Here is a 21,409-nt window from a genome sequence, read left to right on the forward strand (position 1 = left end):
CTTCATCCGTTCCACATACCTCATCACCACGGTCCAAACACTTTTTCCTTTCTAAGTGCCTCATTCCACCTTCCGCTCGCACCTGTGGCTAGTGGTCACCATACTGGACCACACGTACCAGACCGTCTGGCTTTGGGCACCCTAACTTGCTTGATCTGCCCTTCTTTGCTCAGATTTCTCTACTCTGAAAATAAAAGGAAGTGTTGCTTGATGCTCCTCCCTCTAAGTGACCATCGTACTGCCTGACATACCCAACCTCCCAGGGGACTCATACTCACATTCTAGCATCCCTCCAGTCTCCCGCACAGCAGGTGCTCTGCGAAACCGCGCTCAAAAATACTAGTGACCTCCTGTCTTTCAGACCTCAAGGTCTTTTCTCAGTGTCCACTCCTCATAGCCTTATGCTGCCTGGAACTCTTTTGTCTGGGGAACGTGCTGGAATGTGTTAGCGGGTTTCCTCCCATGTCTGCCACTGTGCTTTTCAGCCAGGCTTAACTATGATTGCTCTCTCAGGGTCTCTCTCTGCTCTGTCTTATCTGGCAGATATCTCTTCTCTGGGGATGCCACCTAGATCTCTGGGGTCCAGTCCTGACTTTTCTCTGTAGTATCAGCCCCCCATTTTCAGCATCTGTCTGACTCTTTAACCTCTTCCTGAATAACTCCTTTCTTATGATCTTCCCTGGACCTCCAATGGAATATGGCCAAAACAGAACTCATCATCTCTCTCTTCGCCGTCCCTATTTCTCTTAATAATACCACCTCAAGTCAAAGGCTTGACCTTTGGCTTCTTCCCTCTCACAGTCTCACTATGACATGCTGCCAGATCCCACTCGACTTCTACTAGGAGAAGTCCAGACCTTCGCTTTCCATCTCTTCATCCTCATCACTACTGTTGACTTCAGCTACTCGATACCCCTTGTCTAATGTTATAACAGCTTCCCAGCAGGTCTTTCCAATCTGTCCTGAGTGTAGCTAACTGATGAATCATTCTGGTACTCTTGACCTTTCTGACGTGTTCCCATTGCTCACTAAAAAGTCCCACATCCTTGGCACCCAAGGTGTCCACCGTCTGTGGTCTGTGGTCTGTGGTCATCATCTCTCCCCTCCCTGTGGGGTCTACTCTCCTGGGCTGGACCTGCAGGAGGGTGCTTGCAGGTTCCGTGAGAATTTTGTTTCTTTAAAAAAGCATCTTGAGGGGAAGGTATAGCTCAAGTGGTCGAGCACATGCTTGATATGGATGAGGTCCTGAGTTCAATCCCCAGTACATCCTATAAATAAATCAATGAATAAACCTAATTACCTTCCCCCACCAAAAAAGAAAAAAAAATCTGTTTCAAAGACCTAAACTTAGGAGCTAAAACTGTAGACATCTTAGAGATGGCATCTGTAAGTTACTCCTGCATTAGAAAAAAAATCCTCTAGCCAGTGTCACAGCTAGGGTATAAAAATAATTCTGTAACTGCTCCCTCTTTTCCTTTGCTCATGCTGATTTCTGAACCTGAAAATAATCTGTTCCTGATTTTTCACATCTAAATCCTCTCTGTAATCCAGATTCCTCACTGAGTCATCCTTGATTCCTCCAGCTCCAGTATAGCAGGGATAACTGTATTTATATTACAACTGCTTACTTGCATAACTGTTGCCCTCCAGGCTGGGAGTTTCTTATGGGCAATGTCAGGGTCTTTGTTACAAGGGACAAAAATAAACACCATAATGCTTGACACATGGAAGCTATTCAATAGAATTTGAATGTAAATGAATGAAAGAAAAAAGATTCATTCGTTCATTCTTGCCTAACTTTAAATTGCTTAAGAGTAGGATTAGGGTCTGATTCATCTTAACATGCTACTGTAGCTACAAGTATGGTGCTTTGTGCAGGATCGATACTCAGTAGCTATTTTGGGTTTTTTTTTCCAGCTTTATTGAGGTATGACTGACACATACAATTTTAAGACACGTAAAGTGTACATCATTGTGGTGATTTGATAATATACATCATGAAAGGATTCCCCCTCATCTGGTTGGTTAACACATCCATCACCTCACATACTTCTTTTTATGTATGTGTGAGGACATTTAAGTTCTACTCTCAGCAAGTTTCAATTATGTAATAACTACTTGAATTAGTGGATAGATGAGTAGTTGATTATGAGTTTTCTGAATGCTATATTACTATATTTAAGTGCTCTTACTACAGCTGAAATATTTTAAAAACATGTTGCTCTTCAGAAACTAATACAACATTGTAAATCAACTATACTTCAATTAAATTAAAAAATATTGTTCTTTTGTTGTCACTGTTAATTTTTATCAGTGGTTATTTTTGACTTTAAGCTTTTTCAGCAGTCTTAATTTTGATTTTAACAAATTATAATCATTGGGGAGGGGTGTATTAATTTCACAAAAGGAGTTAGAAAGAAAAAGTTTCACCTTTTATTGAAGTATAGTGTATTTACAATGTTGTGTTAGTTTCTGGTGTATAGCATAGTGATTCAGTTAATATATATATATATTCTTTTTCAGTATAGGTTATTACAAGATATTGAATATAGTGCCCTGTGTTATACAGTAGGACCTTGTTCTTTATCTATTTTATATATAGTAGTGTGTATATGTTAATCCCAAACTCCTAATTTATCCCTCCCCCACCTCCCTTTCCCCTTTGGTAACCATAAGTTTGTTTTCTATGTCTGTGAGTCTGCTTCTGTTTTGCAAATGAGTTCCTCTGTATAATTTTTTAGATTCCACATATAAGTGATATATGGCATTTGTCTTTCTCTTTCACTTAGTATGATAATCTCTAGGTCCATCCATGTTGCTGCGAATGGTATTTAGTTCTTTTTTTATGGCTGGGTCATATTCCATTGGATATATACCACGTCTTCTTTCTCTAATCCTCTGTTGATGGACATTAGGTTGTTTCCATGTTATGGCTCTTGTAAGTAGTGCTGCTGTGAACATTGGGGTGCATGTATTTTTTCAAACTAGAGTTTTCACCAGATATATGCCCAGGAGTGGGATTTCTGGATTATATAGTAACTCTAGTTTTAGTTGTTTAAGGAATCTCCGTACTGTTTTCCATAGTAGCTGTACCAAATTACATTCCCACAGAAAGTTCACTTCTTAAGAAAAATGTGAAGAGCTTTTCTATTATTGGCTCCTGGTTCTGGGTGTGGGTAAGGTTCTAGGACTAACAATTACTTCTACAATAGTAGTTGAATATAGTTCTTTCCAGAGTCATCATGGCTCTGTCCAGAGACATGTAATTTGAATGCTTTCCATGGGAAACAGAGTTGGGAACCTTTATTAAAACACTCCAGGGAGGGGGAAAGTCCTTAAACTCCAGTTAAGTTGAACTAAGTTCTTCTGCTCCTGTCAATACGAGGAGGCTAACATTCTTCTCCTTCTCCTTCTCCTTCCCCTTCCTCCTTTTCCTCTTCCTCCTCCTCCTCCTCTTTCTTCTTTTGTGAGGGCTGTCTGCTGGTCTTCTGACAGCCATCTCTGACAATAATACTCGATTATGATCAATGAGTTAACAGTATTTGCTTTTGGTCATGTTCACTGACGCAATCCCAAATAATAATGAAATTAAAAGAACTGAGAAATACTGGTGATCCTGTGGGTCTTTTGACCCCTATTGCCTGAAGGTCCATTGTTGTTGTTGTTATTTGGGGTTGTTTGTTTGCTTGTTTTATCTTCATCTCTTTTAAAACCAACCGACAAGAATAACCTTGGTTCAAGTGATTTGGTGGAAAAGATAACAGATGCCTGTGTGTGCTTCTCTGGTGGCATCATTTTAATTACCTGTGAGAGGAAGAGCCATGGCCCATATCAAACGAGCGAGCTAGCTGTGGAGTACCTAGATGCTTACACCTTGCAATGAATACTTACTTACAGGAGGGTAAGCAGAGTCTGGAAAAGCAGGTCAGAGGATCTAAGAAAAGAAATTTGCTTTTAGGAAATGCTACAAACTTATTGGAAACAAGAGAATTTTTCCAGTGTATTTAGAAGAAAAATCCAGGGTCCGCTGAAATGTACAAAATAGAAACAGCAGACTCCCTCTTTACAAAATATGGGGGCATTGGGTGCTGTACCCTCCCCCAGAAGGATTCGGTTCTTTGAAATGAATAAAGCATTTGCTGTGACAGGCCATCTGAAACAACTCATTCACCATCCACTGGACATTATGGGAATCCTCAGTCTCGAGAGCGGGAAACTTCCACCCTTTTGAGCCAGTGTCAAGACTTTGGAGCAGTCCTACATATCCGTCAGATATGCTGACGCCTCAGCTTATTTGAAGCAATTAACTTGTTTCGCATTTTTGTCTCCTTCAGAAATGTACACGCCTGAGTATGCTAAATGCCTGTGAGCTCCCAGATCCTCCTGCGACTTTGGAGAGACTCAGAGAAGGAAGGAGCGGGAGTGGCGGACTCTGAGAACAAGCTCCTCCCCCTCGGCCTCGGCCTTCCTGCTCACAGCCCACGATGGAGACGCTCTCCCAAGATTCTTTGCTGGAATGTCAGATCTGTTTCAATTACTACAGCCCCCGGCGAAGGCCCAAGTTGCTGGATTGCAAACACACCTGCTGCTCGGTGTGCCTTCAGCAGATGAGGACGAGCCAGAAGGACGTACGGTGCCCCTGGTGCCGGGGCATCACCAAGCTGCCCCCGGGCTTCTCTGTGTCCCAGCTCCCCGACGACCCCGAGGTCCTTGCGGTCATCGCCATCCCGCACGCCTCCGAGCACACCCCAGTCTTCATCAAACTTCCCAGCAATGGGTGCTACATGCTGCCCCTGCCCATCTCCAAGGAGCGCACGCTGCTGCCCGGAGACATGGGCTGCCGCCTGCTGCCCGGCAGCCAGCAGAAGTCCGTCACCGTGGTGACCATCCCAGCCGAGCAGCAGCCTCTGCAGGGCGGGGCCCCGCCCGAGGCGGTGGAGGAGGAGCCGGACAGGCGGGGCGTGGTGAAAAGCTCCACCTGGTCTGGGGTGTGCACTGTGATCTTGGTGGCCTGCGTCCTGGTCTTCCTGCTCGGCATCGTGCTCCACAACATGTCCTGCATTTCTAAGCGCTTCACTGTGATATCCTGTGGCTGAAGAGGGCTACAGGGAAGTGTCTCGTGGGTGCCAACTAGGGGTTGAGCAGGTGTTGGTGATGGATCGCGTTGAGAAGATGGGGGGCGACGCTGATCATTGGGTGCCGAGGACTGGCTTCTGGGCTGCCACTTGATTAACCGCAGACAGACACGGAAGGCAGAATGTGAGGTCTCAGCAAGACACCAGGCAGATCGCTCTGATTATTGGTGGCAACAGCTTTGAAGACGATTGCATGCATCTTCATAATCATGTATTAAATGGACTGTAATTTATGATTTCTAAATCACGTTATGAGATAGACATATTCTACTTAGACATTAAACTGTGGAAGTGCATACAATGTGATCTTCTCTAAATGTGGTAGATTAAAACAAAGATGCTATGTATCCAAGTAGAATTAAACCTGAGAATCCCTGTAAAAATTCAGCCATGACATGCAGTGCTGATTTCTTTCTTTCTTTTTAAAACATGAAACCCCGTCTTCATTCAGCTGCTAAGGCCTTTTATACTTTCTGAATGGCACCCAAATTAAAATAAGTTAAGCGGACAGTTGTTTTTTGAAGAAAATATCTGAACAAATGTTTCCAGTGTGTTGTGTTTTGTCATGTATTTAATTTTCCTTCCCTTGTAATTAGAGCTTGATATGTGTTTATTAAACTGAAAGCCCAACAGGGGAGCAATAAACTGAGTAATAATGAGGAATGTCTAATCCCACAGGAAACCTACATGCCAATTTTTCTCAAGCCATCTCACAAAATAAGAATTTTAAATGTAAATAATGTGTATTTGTGTGTGTGTGTGTGTATGTGTGTGTGTGTGATTTGATTTACCTCAGTTTTGGAATCTTTTCAGAAGAATCGTGGGAGTGAGACTTTGTGGGGCATGAATGAATCCGGGGTCTGAAACAGTGACCACCTCATGGGCACTGGGACCCACCCTGTGAAGTGTCACATACACGTCCCTTCCAAACTTGCTCCTCTTCTATGTGGTCAAGTCCTGTATTCTATAAGGCACAAATGGAGAGTAACAGAAGATTCTGTCTTTTCTCTCAATTTTGATGTATTGTAGTAGCCATGAGTGTTGGTAACCAAGGACCAATCTGGACTGGCATTTTAAGACAGTCCGTGCTTACTTTTTTGAAAGAGGTTGTTCCATGAGAGTTAAACCACTGAGAATTCCAGTTTCCTCTTGTTGGTACAAGTGGAGACTATCTCTTGTAGTTCAAAATACGTTTTTATTGAGAAAAATGACAAGACAAACTAGCAACTCACATTCCGAATTTAAGTGGACCAGTTCATCATAAATTCTCAAATATTCTTAAATGTGTAATGGCCTAGAGATGCTTACAAAGAAAGATCTGCTGGTTTTAAATGATAAATTTCTGTACCTGAATGTGTGTGTGTTCAGCCATAGCTGTGAGCTTTACAGTTGTCTGCTAGCTTTCTTTATGGAATTCATGAAGTAAGTGGTATGTGCCAAGGCCCCCTACTCAAATATATGTTTATGTTTCATTGGATCCATGAAAATAGGGGAAAGAAAAGCAGAGATGGTTCTAAGAATTAAGGCTAGAAATAGCCCTGTAAGACTGAGATAATTTAATTTACTTATATGCTAACTATTTTACCTTCAAGCAGCACAAAATATGCACATAAAGTGATGCAGTTAATGTGAGATAAAATGACAATATAATGAATAGAATCCCAAGCTAACCATGATCATTGACATGAGGATTCGATATAAAAATATGAACTCGGGTTTTTTCAAATCTTTCAAATTCATCATTAGACCTTTAGGAAATGTATCTGAAAGCTCAAACTAGAAATTAGGTTAAAATGCCATTTTATTGTGTAAGCTATTGGGCGTTATCCATCAAATAATCTAGGATTTATTTGGTATTAATAATTTAGGTATCATATTAGCTGAATACTATCCTCTATTACGTAACCTAATATACTGTTGGGTTAGTTTCAATTTCTCAAACTCTCCCAGGCTGCCGTGATGCATGTCTGACCTAATTTCTGTTCCTCTTTGAAAAAAACAGAAATGTTACATTAAGAATGCTGCATTTCAAATGGACTCTGCCCTTGCAATATTGTCATGCCATATTCAAATTAATTTTGTGAATGACATTTACATATGTTTATGTCCAGGATGAAATGACCAGCCCTGGAGTGTAGTGTGTGATAGAATTCTGTGTGTTCTGTAGGTCATATATAGACACTAACATATGTGTGTTTCTTAGTGCAAAGCCGTGGAGTACAAATGTCCACGTACCTTTTACTTAAAAACAATCCCGTGCTAGAGCTGCAGTTAGGCAGTGCAGATTTAATTGGCTCTGTGATAGATTCTTGGTGTTACAATTTAAGGTACAATAACAAGCAAAATCAGAATTTTTTGTGTGAGTCTCACTGATGTAAGAACCATTGTTCAAGTGGATTCTGCCTGCAGTTAATTCATTTGTGTACCTGCTTGTCAGGGTGTGCATTCCATGCACACGTGCGTGCATGTGTGTGTGATGTCTCAGCCTGCTGGAAAGAATTTTTATAGACAATGATGTTTAATGTTATTTGGCATCCCATTGTTCTGGCCCCTTTGGCATTTATCCATGACACTAACAACTCATCTACCCCACGTGATGCAAGTCCAGTGACACAATCGGCCAGAATTCACAGTTGCACATCAGTGAAAAAATCACAACTGAAAGCACAGAAAGTTAGAGCTGAAAACAACCTCTGGTGGCTTCATTTTGTAGGTGAGTCCACTGGGGCCCACAGAGGTGCGAGGCAGTTTGTCATTCTGTGGCAAAAGGAGGACCATAACTTAGCACTGTGGTTTCCTCTTGCTTCTTCCTAGGCCTGTCGACATCTCTGTCAGGCGATGATCTTTTTCAGGGTGGATGAATACCCTTTACTAACTCAACTATCATTTAAGTTTTTTGTTTTTGTAAATTTATATGTTCATCTTAGTTAGCATCTACCTCTCTGGGAAATGAAAGGAGGATTAATTTAGGGATGAATATAGACTGTTAAAGAAAATCATATGATTTGACTTTTTAAAATTGCAAAACATTGGTTTCCCACCCCCCTCCCTTTAGATGTAAAGGACGATGAGTGTTGTGTAAATAGTAAACTACAAGAAGCATGATTTTTCAACTTTATTAATGATCTTGACATAAGCAAGAGAATGCTGAATTTGCTAAGCAGAGCCAGCTATGCTATCAAAAGTATTGTCTTTGGAAAATTTTTTCATAATGACCTGGGGCATACATTGTGATGAAAAGGCAAATGGTTCTCAGTTCTAGTCTTTATGATCAGGAAGCTATAAAGTATTTTCTTTAGGAATATAAAGAAGTTGACTCTTGCACATGACTTAAGAGCAGTTGGTCCCTTGAAGGTTAAACCACGTGCTGGTGCAGCCCTTGGGATCCTCTAGATTGGCGCTGTTCATTAGAACTTTCTGTGATGGTGGAAATGTTCTATGACGTATGTTGTCCAATACAGTAGCCATATTGGCTAGTGGGCAATTGAAATGGGATTGGTCTGAGTTGGGAACTGGATTTTGTATTTTATTTAATTTAAAGCTGTTTAAATAAATGTCACACGTGGCTAGTGGCTACTGAACTGGATGGTGTACTTTGCAGGCTTGTGCAATAGGTGTTAATGGAGTTCAGAGTAAGATAAAGAAGACAGTTTGTGGTTTAGTAATACGCAGTTGGCTTAAAAATTTTTTTTTGTCCTTTCTGGGCTTAAAAAATATATGATCTCAAGTATGACGGTAAAAATGCATTGATTGCCCTTTGGGGTTATTACTTAGATGCTCTGGGCCGAGGAATGATCAATGAAGCTTAAAGAGTGCTTGATAAAGCCCCTTTCCTGGGATCATTAGCTGCATGTGAATCTATTGTCCAAAAATAGTAGTTAGACTGTAGCTGTAAAATGTTTGACTTGCATGACCTGTACTGTGAAATTGTGTTTAGGGTCTTGTGGCCAAAAAGTAAATGTTACAGAAAAAAAAAGCCTAATGAAATTCCTCTTCACTTCCAGCATCTTACCCAAACTTCATCACTGCGTTAGTAAGGTGTGAAATGTAAGAGCAAGCATGTTTTGCAGTGTTCATAGGGAATGTTTCTGTTTGTCCTTGAAGTCTGACAGCTTGTCATTGTATTTGGGGGTAGGCATATGTGGGCATCATTTTTCAGATGCCAGACTAATACATAGGTACTATTTTTAGAGTGAGATTTGACATTGTTTTAGTCTTGCTTGGTTTTTTTATTTTAGTTATCACTGAAAGAATTGAATATTTGAAGCCTTGCACAAAGACACTTTTTTACATTAAAAAAAACATTGCCCATGGAATTTAAAGACTTGAAGGTTATTAAAGTTACTAAAATTGCTTTTTTAAGCAAGTAAAGGGAAGCAGAAAATTCAATTCGAGATGTATTTTCATAGAAAGATCAGACTCTTCTTGATAGTACAGTATTTATTCCAGTCTAGATTTTGATTTGAAAACCTATGCTGTGTCTAAATTGGTTAGTCTGCTTTTCATTGTCTGAAAATAACAAACCAAATGCATTTACTTCAATTTGCAGAATTAGGTTGATTTTTTTAAAAAAACAACTAGTCAATGGGCATGACTCTTCTTTTTAGCTTGTACTTAAAAATGATCTAAAAATTTTTTTTTGCCAAATGATAGTTTTTCTTTAGACTTAAGAGGAAATTAAAGGTCCAATGTTTATTGGTAGAGGAGAGATATGCAAATGGTCTGAATTTCTATCTCCTCTTAGAAAAATGCTACCAACTAGTCAGCATTTTGTTTTCACATAAGAACTGTCATCAGTCAGTTGATGTGTCATCCTTGACCTAGAAGGAGAGGCTGTTCCTTGCCATTTCCATCATTCTCAGTAAAATGTTACCCATAAAGAATTTCTTACCAAAACAGAAACTCCAAAGAAGAATGAGACAGTCAAGATAATTCAGTAACTGTTTTGAAAGTGGTAGTCTATTTCAAAATCGATGATGATCAGTTGCTGATTTGTTAAACATGAAACACTTCTTTTAAAAAAGTGGAAACTCAAGCCATTGTTTTTGTTGACACAACTCACTGTATATAGATATATCTATATCCATATAGATATAGATATATATGTAGATACACACCATTTAGCTATAATTGAAGTTGAAAAATTAAGTAAAAATGTTAGTCATGTTTTCCAATGTGGGTTATACAACGTTGAATTTAGATGTTAATTTCTTAACAAATGCTACAGGTTGCATCCATTTTGTCAAACCAACCAGCTTCGAGAGTGTCTATATAACTTAGCTCTCGAGACTTTTCAAGTATGAAGGAGTAGGTTCTACCGTATACATTTTGTTGGAAACCATTAGTCATTGAAGAACATTAGCAGGTGGGGCATTTAATTTCTCTCTTCCAAATGACTTTTTTTTTTTGGCTCTGCTCAAGTGGTTGTGGGTAGAGCACCATTATTCTTGAACTCTTCCAATATGGCTCCGATATTTTCTGCACAAGTTTCCTGGCACGATCGGGCCAATGTTTTTCCTTTTTTTTCAGGATTCACTGCCTGGGGTATCCCACTATATAGATATATCTCATTTATGATGTAGTGGTGCTTGAAAACACTCATCTTGTTAGCTGGACTTTATTATTCTGGTCTAAGGTTTTTGATACTATTCATATTATGATCTTTTTAGAGACAATCAGTAATATTTGGGGCAAAATACTGAGCGGTCTCTTGGAGTCTGCAACAGCATGTATTTTCTTTGTTTTTCTGGGGGGTGTTCTCTGATAGTTGGCTTGTTATTCTAGAACACTGCTCTAAATTCATCACCACAGGATGTAGGGCTAGTAGCCCATGGGAAAATCTGCTGTGATCTCCCTGGGGTGTGTTATTGGATTATTCAAACAAGAGTTTTCCAAAGGGAAGCTCAGATTTTAATTTGACATTTGCTTTTTGAGACTCTAGTTGTAGACCATTGGATATGATGGCAGTGAAAAAGCACAGGCTGTAAGAAGAAGGAAATAGATGAGGCAAATTGCCCTTAAAAGGGAACAAGTTGATGTCTATATCACCACTATTTAAATAGTAGGAGGACACGATAGCTGGTGTTTTACACTGTGCTTCAGAAAGTTCCTGGTTGGATTTTCCTGGCTGAGAGACAACCCAGCTCTTAGGTAGATCCTGTATGGTAGAGATGGAGACGTGGCCTTGGGTCGATAGCAACAGATAGGCAGATATGCCCAGAGAGTGAGAAAATATTGCATAAAGGGAGGGAAATCCATAATGAGATTATAGTTTCAAAACAAAACATATAGGAGCTGAAGGTCAATCACTGCAGAAACCAGCTGAAGACAGAAACATGGGACAACTGGAAATAACTTAGCCAAGCACAATGTGTCATTCCAATATGGCTCACCAAATTCAGTTCAGGATGTTTCAGCTGAAGACATAAAGGGAATGCGCTCAGCTAATGAGAGGGTCCAGGGAGGCCCCACTGGGTTGTCAGCACACTAGAGAATTTCAGAACCTACTCTAGAGTTGGTTGCTGAGTCATTACAGACAAACTCTAAAGATGTCCTCTTAACCATGAAATGCAATGCCTGTGCCTGTGGATGTATCCTGACTTGAGTAGGTTGATACTAGTGGGAAGACTCGTTCAAGAATATTTTGGTCCTGTCCTGCTTGTGCTCATTTATTCTAATTTTTTATTCCACTACTTGTTCCTGTTTGCCTCTTTTGACAGTTGCAGGCGGGGAGGTTGGTTTCAGTTTGCGGTGGTTGCAAACTCCCAACGTAAGCAGCTGCAGCACAGGGTCCCTGCTGTTCTGACGGCTCCACTGGTGGGTTCCCTGGCCCTCTTGATAACTAATACTCCAGTCAAATGGCTAGATTAATGCTGCTCAGAGGCTGTTAACTCAAGTCCTTGACATGTTTCATTTACAATTATGTGGATTATTTATTTCCAAAGCTTTTCTTTTAAAGGGCCAAATAGCCCTACAGATAAATGAGCTGCCGGGCTGTGTAGTAAATATTGTTCAAATGTTGCCAAATATTGACTTCGTAAGGGGGATGTCAAGCTGCTGTTTATAAATCTGAATGTCTTAAAAGCATTCTTGCTTGCTCTCTCTGTTGTAGATGGTGTCTTAGCAAGTCCTGAGTTTTCCAATGAACCCAATTTTAATATATGGTATTTTTGTATGCCAAACTGGTGTCTCGTCCTTTGTATATGTGGTAATGTTGATTTTATGACTACTGTTAAAACACATTTGCTATGATTAAAATTCATAAAACGATTTCAAATAGACTCATGCGTTGGCTTTCTTCCCCTCCCTGCCCCTACCAGTGAAGAGAAAAAAACTGGCTGGAATTTTCATCACCAGAGACTCTAAGAATTTTAATAGACTTGGGTAATAAAGCAACAAGGAACTTCTGAGCCAAGGATTTTAAGTGGAGGTGACCTTCAAGTGGCTCCTCTAAGAAGCCAAAGAACTCATTTGTAATGAGTAAGCCCAAGCATGCTTTTGCAGTTTGGGTTTTTGTGGCTTCTGGTGGTCCTACCTTCATCCTCTCCCATTTAGAAATGATGCTGTGGGTGTCAAGCCCCAGGTGAACCATCTCTACGCACCTTGTGCAGAATGATTTCAAGCAGGTCCCTGTGTAAGCGAGAAGTACCACAACCTGGCCTCTTGGCTCTGCGTCTGGAAAGGTATCCTTCAACACACGTTTTCATTAATGGGACAGAGGGCATTTGGGGAGCCTTTTTTGATAAAAACATCCCATCTTTCAATGACTCTGAATCACATCAACGAATTTCAATTCAGCTGAGCAAGTGGCCTAATCCTAATTAAGGGGTTATCAATGATCAGATACGCATGGATACCAGTGTTAGCGTGCCCTGGCTCTCCCAGGGAAATTAAAAACAACCCCTGTGGTTGTAAACCTGAGAGGTTACTGTGATTCAGTATGCATTTCTTGTACCAGAAAAGCAAGCTTTTTATTAGGGGGTCCAGATTTTTGGAAGTATGAAATGTATTTAGCATGTTTTAGGATTTCTGGTGTGTATTTCCCTGCTCTCAAAGAGAGAGAGAGAGGGAGAGAGAGAGAGAGAGAGAGAGTGTGTGTGTGTGTGTGTGTGTGTATTAGGGGGCCAGGTTGGAATTCTCTTATTAGAGCTGCTTGCTCTTGCTTAAGCTTTTCTATCAGCTAGAGAGAGATTTGACTCAAAGAAGGTGTGTTTGTTTGTTTGTTTTTAAATGGTCTCTCTTCCAGGAGGTCAGCCAGGGCAAAGGAGAGGGGATCCTGGGAGAGCCTTCCATGGGCATCTTGCCTGGGGTAACACACATTGGGAACCTCCTCAGATGACACTCTGTTTGGATGGCCAGTTGTCTGCCAGTGAGTGTTGGGCTGGAAGGAGAGGATGAGTCTGTGGCACAGCTAAGATCTTTGCCATTCCGGCCCCGCCCTGCAAAGGAGGACTGAGTGTGAGCAGTTGAAGGTCCCAGGGCGATAGTGGGGGTGTGGAGGGAGTAAGTGGAGCCAGGCCTGGTGTCCACTGCGTGCCACCCTCACCCGCAGTCCTTACACACATATGCCCTCTGAGTACGTAGATGAATTTCCTGAAATGAAACCTGTCTATCTGCCAATGCGTTGTTTTTCTTAATGCTTTTGTTTCCAGCGGTCATTCTTGGAAGAGGAACCGGGGTCCAGTGTCCACAACACAGCACTGGGCCTGGGCAGACAGCAGTCGGGGGGAGGAGGAACAGATCCTAGAATTAGCCTGACCCTCTGCTTTTCTTTTTATAGGCTTGAAAACTTTTGCACAATCTTGGTTGACCCAGAAAACGATACTGCTGTAATTGGATTCAGTCCCTCTCATTCCTCAAACCTGCTGCTGACTACATTTCCCCATCTCTCTTCTCACGATTATACTTGATATATGATAGTCTTTATTATTATTATTTGCAAGAGTAAGTAGATATTTAGATGTGTGTGTGCGTGTGTACACACATACATGTGAATATTTCATAGATTCTTAGTATAGATTTTTTTTAAGGTTGAAAGAATGAGAAAGATCAGAGTAAAGTACTCAGATTTGGCTACAAAGATAAAATCATGAGAGAAATTAGGGAGAAAGAGGCTCCCCTTCAACCCCTCATTCCTTCGCTCAGAGTTCCCGCTGACTGATCGCCATGTACCAGGGCTGCTAAGACAAATACGATGGAAACAGGCCTTGTCCTTGTAGGAAAGATGGGCATTAATAAATAAACAATGCTCACATCCAGTGCACGTGCTGTCTGAATGCATGTAACAGGGACGTGGGTGGGCTAACCTGGCGGTGCGGGGTAGGGGATGTAGTGGGAAAAGGTTTTCTGGAGAAAGTGTTTTCTAGGCTAAGATCTGACGGATAAATTGGGGTCAGTGAGGACCATTTGGGGAAACACTTTCAAGAAGGGACAATAAGAGACAAAGGAGGTATGAGGATGGAGACAGAGCTGGCTTTTCTTGTCCAGCCCCCTGCCGTCCCACCACGGTTGTTGATATTTCTACGTGACTCCCCAGGCCCCAAGAATGTCCACAAAGGAGCACCTGACAGAAGCACAGCTATGGGTCTGTTTCCCCGGTAGGTGTTTTCATCAGCCGGCACCATGTGCCAAGCAGGCTCCACGGTCTCCTCCTTATACTGACATAGCACACGCTCATGTTCCCCTGCCCACGCCACGAGCAAAGGAAGAGGCCCTGGGATCCTGTGTCTCCAAACGTGGGCTATTTGTTTATGAATCAAATGGATTCAGAGTCTGATGTTGCTGACAACCTCTGTCTAAGGTTAGGGTTGAGAAAAGCATTTCTCCAGCTATATTTTGAGAGATTAATAGGTGGTTATATGAAAAATGTTTTGTGATTGAATAAACTGAGAAAATGCTGAATTAAACAGGTTTTTTTTTTAAATTGTAGAACTTTTCAGAGCATTTAGCCTGTGTGTTAGTTCTCTAGAGAAACAGAATCTGTGTGTGTGTATTTTCTTTTTTTTCTCTCTTTTTCTTTCTCTCTCAGTTTATATATACAACTATGCATGTCCCTTTCCTCAACTTATCTGAGTAAAGAATTCATTATTTGCCGAGCATCTATTAACATCTGGTAGAACACCATCTGGGGAATATTGACCTTGAAAATGATTCACAATTTTGACTTACCCCACATTAATCAAAATCTGGCCTCCCCAAAATTCATTAAGTGTTTATTACTCTGTAATAAGATTAAACCATTAGCTCATATGTTTGCTTTTTAATTTTAAAATTATCATGCAAATGGAAAATGATCCAATACTGTGTTAGACTAACCTTGATGGTATGTTGTAAATACTTTGTGTGCTGAAATTCCATGTACTGCACACATACTACCAACGAAATATTCTCACATTAGCAAATCATGGCGGGGGGGGGATATGTGCACATTTGCTTTGGTAATAAGAGTCTGGATGATTCATACTTGAACACAGTGCATAGATACCAGAGATGTTTTGGAAATGTATAGCCTAAAAATTCATAAATATTCATTACTACATACTATAGGGCTAAATACAACCCACAACAAACTAAATTGATAATCATGAGCAAAACCAACAATAATTTGCTACTAAGAAGCAAGAAGAGCAACAATGAAAAAACATGATCATTCAAGGCAGTACTGATGGTGAATACATCTCCTCCCCGCAAATTGTAGGTGTGCAATTATTTGCATATGCACACGTGCAGCAGGAGCTACACATGTTAATAAAATACTGAATTGGGGCCATGCATAAACTCACTAAACTCTAAAACACTAATTTTAGCTTAAATATACCAAACTTGGCAAAACATATGTAGGCAGTCATTAATGAGTAGATCTCATTCAGGCATTTAAGAAAAAGTTTTGGGGTTGGAGGGGGGCAACCCATTTGGAAGAACTACTGGCCCCCCAGTGGGCAGACAGCCACACTTTGAGAACCACTGTGTAGGGAATTAGGCAAACAAAGGAATTTACAAGCATATGCAAAACACAGAAATTAAAAATAAATTATTTTTCCATTTCGTAGAACATCATTTTAATAGAAACATAAATTTTATGGAACAAAATCAATAGTTGTAGTATAGTAGTCCCCCTCCTTATCAGCAGGGGGTGCATTCCAAGACCCTCGGTGGATGCCTGAAACCGCGGATATTAACAAAACCTATATACCGTACGTTCTTTCCTATACATACATACCTGTGATAAAGTTTAATTTATAAATTAGGTGCTGTAAGAGATTAACAGCAACTAATAATAAAATAGAATAATTATAACAATATACTGTAATAAAAGTTATGTGAATGTGGTCTCTCTCTCTTAAAATATCTTATCGTACCAAGTTAATGTCTTTTCCCTCTTGACTAAGCACTTACCCAGCACGGTGGCTGTAACTTTTGTAGTTTGAGGTGTGGTAGCAAAATTAACACAGATTTCTTTTTTCTCTACAATTTCACGGGTAGAAGATTTATTCTTACCACTGATCTTAGCAAGCTGAGGATATGATTTTTTTTTTCTTGAAGTTGAGAACTTTCATCTTTTCACTTAATAGAAGCACTTTATGGCTTCTCTTCGGTATATCTGAATTGTCAGCATCACTGTTCGTGCACTTGGGGGCCATTATTAAGTAAAATAAGGTTTACTTGAACACAAGCACTGTGATACCATGACAGTTGATCTGATAACTGAAACGGCTCCTGAGTGACTTAAAGGGCGAGGTACACTGGACAAGGGGATGATGACTTTCGTTGTGGTACCACTGACAGAGGAGATCCTGATGATGCTTCCTGGGATCTATCCCCGCGGGCTGAGATCGCTCCATGATTTGCACTCGCCATTGCATCCAGAGCCCAGTGGAATGATCGAAGCCCCATAAGGACTGGCTGAATGGAAGAGTCTGTGCGTCACCCTGTCTGCCGAGATTACTCAGCCACGTTAGGCTCTGACACTTTTCAAATACCCGAGGAGGTTGGGCCCTCTCCTTTGCAGATCTCATCACTTTCTGCACTTAGATTCTTGCTATTGCTGTGGGGAATCGTTAGCTTTCTCTTTCCTGCCCATCAAACCCATTTTAATGAGTTGTTCTTGCTCAGCTGTCTTCCTGCAATAAAGTCATTTCATCTTCCTCAAAATGTTCCTGTTCAGGGCTGACTGGCTTGGAAACTTAGCTTGTTAATCAGAATTCACAGAAGGCAGGTCCACACCCGCCCTCTCACTTTGACCACCTACAGATGTCGTGCACTCCTCATAGTCCATTCATTTGACTACATGACCGTGCTCTACTTTGTTGCATTGAATTGTAGTATGTGGTGTGTGTTAAGGGGGCGGGGGTGGCAGGACCTGGATCAGGGGGAGGCAAGTGAGGTATCTACAGTGGAACATTTAAGGAGATGCTAATTCTCTGAGAACCTCCCACTCCTCAACTCTTGGGAGAGGAAGGAAGGATGTGTGTGTGTCTTGACTGTGACTGCACTGAGGGTAAGCTCCACGGGTTTCGCCCACAGTTGTGGAGGCAGTGTTCCTGCCGCAGGCCGCGCTCACTGCAGATGCGGAAGGAGAAAATAGTCCCCCGAGGGTGCCAAGATGGCGGAGCAGAAGGACGCTCTTAGCGCACCCTCTCCCAGGAATACACCAAGAGAGACATCCATGGACCCACCCATTCACTCAGAACACCTGCTGAACTTTGACACAACATCGCCTTCTTCAAAAAACAAAATTCCTCACAAAATCTGGTAGGAAAAAAAAAAAATGAAAAAGGAAATTAGTGCGGGACCTGCGCCACCGGGAGGGAGGGGCAAAGGAGGAATAGCTCTTATGCTGGGACGCCACCTCTCCAGTGGAGAGCTCGGCGGGGACGCAGCGGGGACCTCCGATGCTCGGATCTGTGCACAACAGCCCTTGGCTGACAGGACTAAGTGAAATGGGCACAAAGGGCCCTTGCGACCCCCCCCCCCCCCAGCCTTAGACGCGAGCCGGTGGGTGTGGGCTGGGACTGGCTGCCGGAGCCGGGTGGGGGACTGAGGCCAACTGTGCAGAGGCAGCCTCAGGGGGCTGGAGTGTGCTGTGCACCGTGGCTGGGAGGGTATTCAGAACAGAATAGTCTGAGTCCGCCATAAAAAAGCAACACTGCTTGTGTGCACTGAGGGGAAAGGCGTAATGCGGCTGGGCCATAGCCTTTGTCACCGCAGGTCCGCGGCACCATCGCTGGCGCGTTCTCGCGAGAAGAGAGGCGAGGCTCAGCCACAGCCACCACATTGGCTGTTGCGCGGCTCCCAGGCGGAGGTGGGGTTGAAATCTGAACCGGTACCCAGGGCTCTGCAGATTCACAGACTGGACTGAGACTTGTTTACAGCCCCAGGCAGAGGGGACCAATTTATTCTGCAGTGTCTTTGTGGACACACGCATCTAAGACAAGGGCAAGGAGTGGAGTTCTGGCACACAGCGGGGCCGAGGGCTGGTGTCGCTGTTTCCTGTGAGCCCACTATGAACAGACGCGGCGCTGGGGATGGCGCTGACCTGGTAGTGCACTGCGGGTCCAGGTGTGTGACTGCATGATCACTACAGTGGACCCAGATGTTGGCAGATCTGCACTGCTAGCTCTGAGGGCTCAGAACCTGGGGGACACCAGAGCCGAGTACTGACATTCCCGCAGCTAAAGTGGGGACAAAGGCAGCATCAACAAAGAGTTTTGGAAGTTCTCCAGCCCCACCTACTACACACTGCAGCTCAGAAGCGGGTCTGGAAGCCTCCATTCCAACAAAAAGGGGAACAGACCCAGCCCCAATCAGGGCTGTGACAGCTGCAGAACAAACAGGAGGCCCCGCTCAACAACCAGGGCAGGCTCTGATCACACCACCAGCCACACCCCCAATCAAAGGGATAACAGCCAACACACACAGAAGAAAGATGTGGCAACCATCCATATAAAAATAGACCTCACTACATCCATAACAGTGGTCCCAGAAGGAAAGGAAAGAGAAAAGGGAATTAAAAAGGTATTTGAAGAAATCATGACTGAAAACTTCCCAAATTTAAAGAAGGAATCAGATATCCAAATATAGAAAGCACAGAGGGTCGCAAACAAGAAAAACCCAAATAGACCTACACCAAGACATCTTATAATCAAGATGGCCAAAATTAAAAATAAATGATTCTAAAGACAACAAGAGAAAAACAGTTAGATACAAGGGAACCCCCATAAGGCTTTCAGCTGATTTCTCAACAGAAACACTGCAGGCCAGAAGGAAGTGGCAAAATATATTCAAAGTCCTGAATGAGAAAAAGGTGCAACCTAGGATACTCTAACCACCAAGACTATCCTTTAGAATAGAAGGAGAGAGAAAGAATGTCATAGACAAGCAAAAACTAGAAGAATTCAGCAATACTGTACCTATGCTAAAGGAAATATTGAAAGATCAACTGTAAATAGAAAAGAAGCAGGATGCTATAGAAAGGAGAAAACCATAATTGGAAATGTGATAACTACAATGAGTTGTAATAGAATAAACATGAAGATGGAAAAGAGGACATCAAAATCATTAAAGGTGGGAGAGGGGAGCAAGAAAATATAGATTTTTCAGAGAAATGCAAATCAAAACTACAATGAGGTATCACCTCACACCAGTCAGAATGGCCGTCATTCAAAAATCCACAAATGACAAATGCTGGAGAGGATGTGGAGAAAGGGGAACCCTCCTACACTGCTGGTGGGAATGCAGTTTGGTGCAGCCACTATGGAAAACAGTGTGGAGATTCCTCAAAAGACTAGGAATAGACTTACCATATGACCCAGGAATCCCACTCCTGGGCTTGTACCCAGAAGGAAATCTACTTCAGGATGACACCTGCACCCCAATGTTCATAGCAGCACTATTTACAATAGCCAAAACATGGAAACAACCTAAATGTCCATCAACAGGTGACTGGATAAAGAAGAGGTGGTATATTTATACAATGGAATACTACTCAGCCATAAAAACCGACAACATAATGCCATTTGCAGCAACATGGATGCTCCTAGAGAATGTCATTCTAAGTGAAGTAAGCCAGAAAGAGAAAGAAAAATACCATATGAGATCGCTCATATGTGGAATCTAAAAAACAAAAACAAACAAACAAACAAAAACAAAGCATAAATACAGGACAGAAATAGACTCATGGACAGAGAATACAGACTTGTGGTTACCGGGGTGGGGGGCAGGGTAGAGGGTGGGAAGGGATAGACTGGGGTTTCAAAATTGTAGAATAGATAAACAAGATTACACTGTATAGCACAGGGAAATATACACAAAATGTTATGATAAATCACAGACAAAAAAATGTGACAATGAGTGTGTATATGTCCATGAATGACTGAAAAATTGTGCTGAACACTGGAATTTGACACAACACTGTAAAATGATTATGAATCAATAAAAATGTAAATAAAAAAAAGAAAACATAGATTTTTTTCCCTTTTTTTCATTCTTTTTAGGATGTGTTTGAGCCTATGACTCAGTTTAAAGCAAACAGATACAGTAATGGATTAATATACTTGAAAAACAGTGTAACCTGTTTTTTAAAAGCATACAATAGGGTCACAAAACCCAAAATGAAACCAATATAATACAAAAAGTTATCAAACCACAAAAAGAAAAGGTAGGGATAAAGAAATTTTGGTATATTTATACAATGGAATACTATTCAACCGTAAAAAAGAATAAAATAATGCCATTTGCAGCAACATGGATGGACATGGAGATCATCATTCTAAGTGAAATAAGCCAGAAAGAGAAAGAAAAATTCCATATGATATTGCTTATATGTGGAATCTAAAAAAAAGGAAAAGAAAAAAGGACACTAAGCAAGTCATCTACAAAACAGAACAAACTCACAGACATAGTAAACATTCTTATGGTTACCAGGGGAAAGGGGGTGGAAAGGAGTAAATTTGGGAGTTTGAGATTTGCAAATGTTAACCACTGTATATAAAAATAGATAAAAAGCAGATTTCTTCTGTATAGCACAGGGAACTATAATTCAATATCTTGTAATAACTTTTTTTAAACATATTGAGTTATAGTCATTTTACAATGTTGTGTCAATTTCCAGTGTAGAGCACATTTTTTCAGTTATACATGAACATACATATATTCATTGTCACATTTTTTTTCGCTGTGAGCCACCACAAGATCTTGTATATATTTCACTGTGCTATACAGTATAATCTTGTTTATCTAGTCTACAAATTTCTAACTCCCAGTGTGTCCCTTCCCAC

General features: G+C 41.4%; 1 protein-coding gene and 2 long non-coding RNA genes across 16 annotated transcripts in view; all 3 read left to right on the forward strand.

Moving 5' to 3' along the window:
• Positions 1-12,404, forward strand: part of RNF152 (ring finger protein 152) — a 72,568-nt gene extending 60,164 nt beyond the window's left edge. For all 12 annotated transcript variants that reach the window (XM_072952030.1, XM_072952034.1, XM_072952032.1 and 9 more), the window contains one exon: positions 4,335-12,404. In XM_072952030.1, the coding sequence (XP_072808131.1) occupies positions 4,485-5,096 (612 nt within the window). In that variant the 5' untranslated portion in view covers positions 4,335-4,484 and the 3' untranslated portion in view covers positions 5,097-12,404. The remainder of the gene's footprint in view (positions 1-4,334) is intronic.
• Positions 12,405-12,533: 129 nt separating this feature from the next.
• LOC140690491 (uncharacterized) lies at positions 12,534-14,392 on the forward strand. 3 transcript variants are annotated; one of them, XR_012065800.1, is made up of 4 exons: positions 12,534-12,614; positions 12,690-12,817; positions 13,915-14,078; positions 14,165-14,392. It is a non-coding gene; the product is annotated as an uncharacterized lncRNA (long non-coding RNA). The 3 variants fall into 3 exon arrangements; XR_012065801.1 differs by having other exon boundaries at positions 13,787-14,392; XR_012065799.1 differs by having other exon boundaries at positions 13,915-14,392.
• A 3,367-nt stretch (positions 14,393-17,759) lies between these two features.
• LOC107033650 (uncharacterized) overlaps positions 17,760-21,409 on the forward strand; it is a 173,389-nt gene continuing 169,739 nt past the window's right edge. Inside the window, exon 1 of the long non-coding RNA XR_012065680.1 lies at positions 17,760-17,885. This is a non-coding gene — a long non-coding RNA (uncharacterized lncRNA). The remainder of the gene's footprint in view (positions 17,886-21,409) is intronic.

Source organism: Vicugna pacos, chromosome 30 (genome assembly GCF_048564905.1).
Source record: "Vicugna pacos chromosome 30, VicPac4, whole genome shotgun sequence".
Taxonomy (NCBI): Eukaryota; Metazoa; Chordata; class Mammalia; order Artiodactyla; family Camelidae; genus Vicugna; species Vicugna pacos.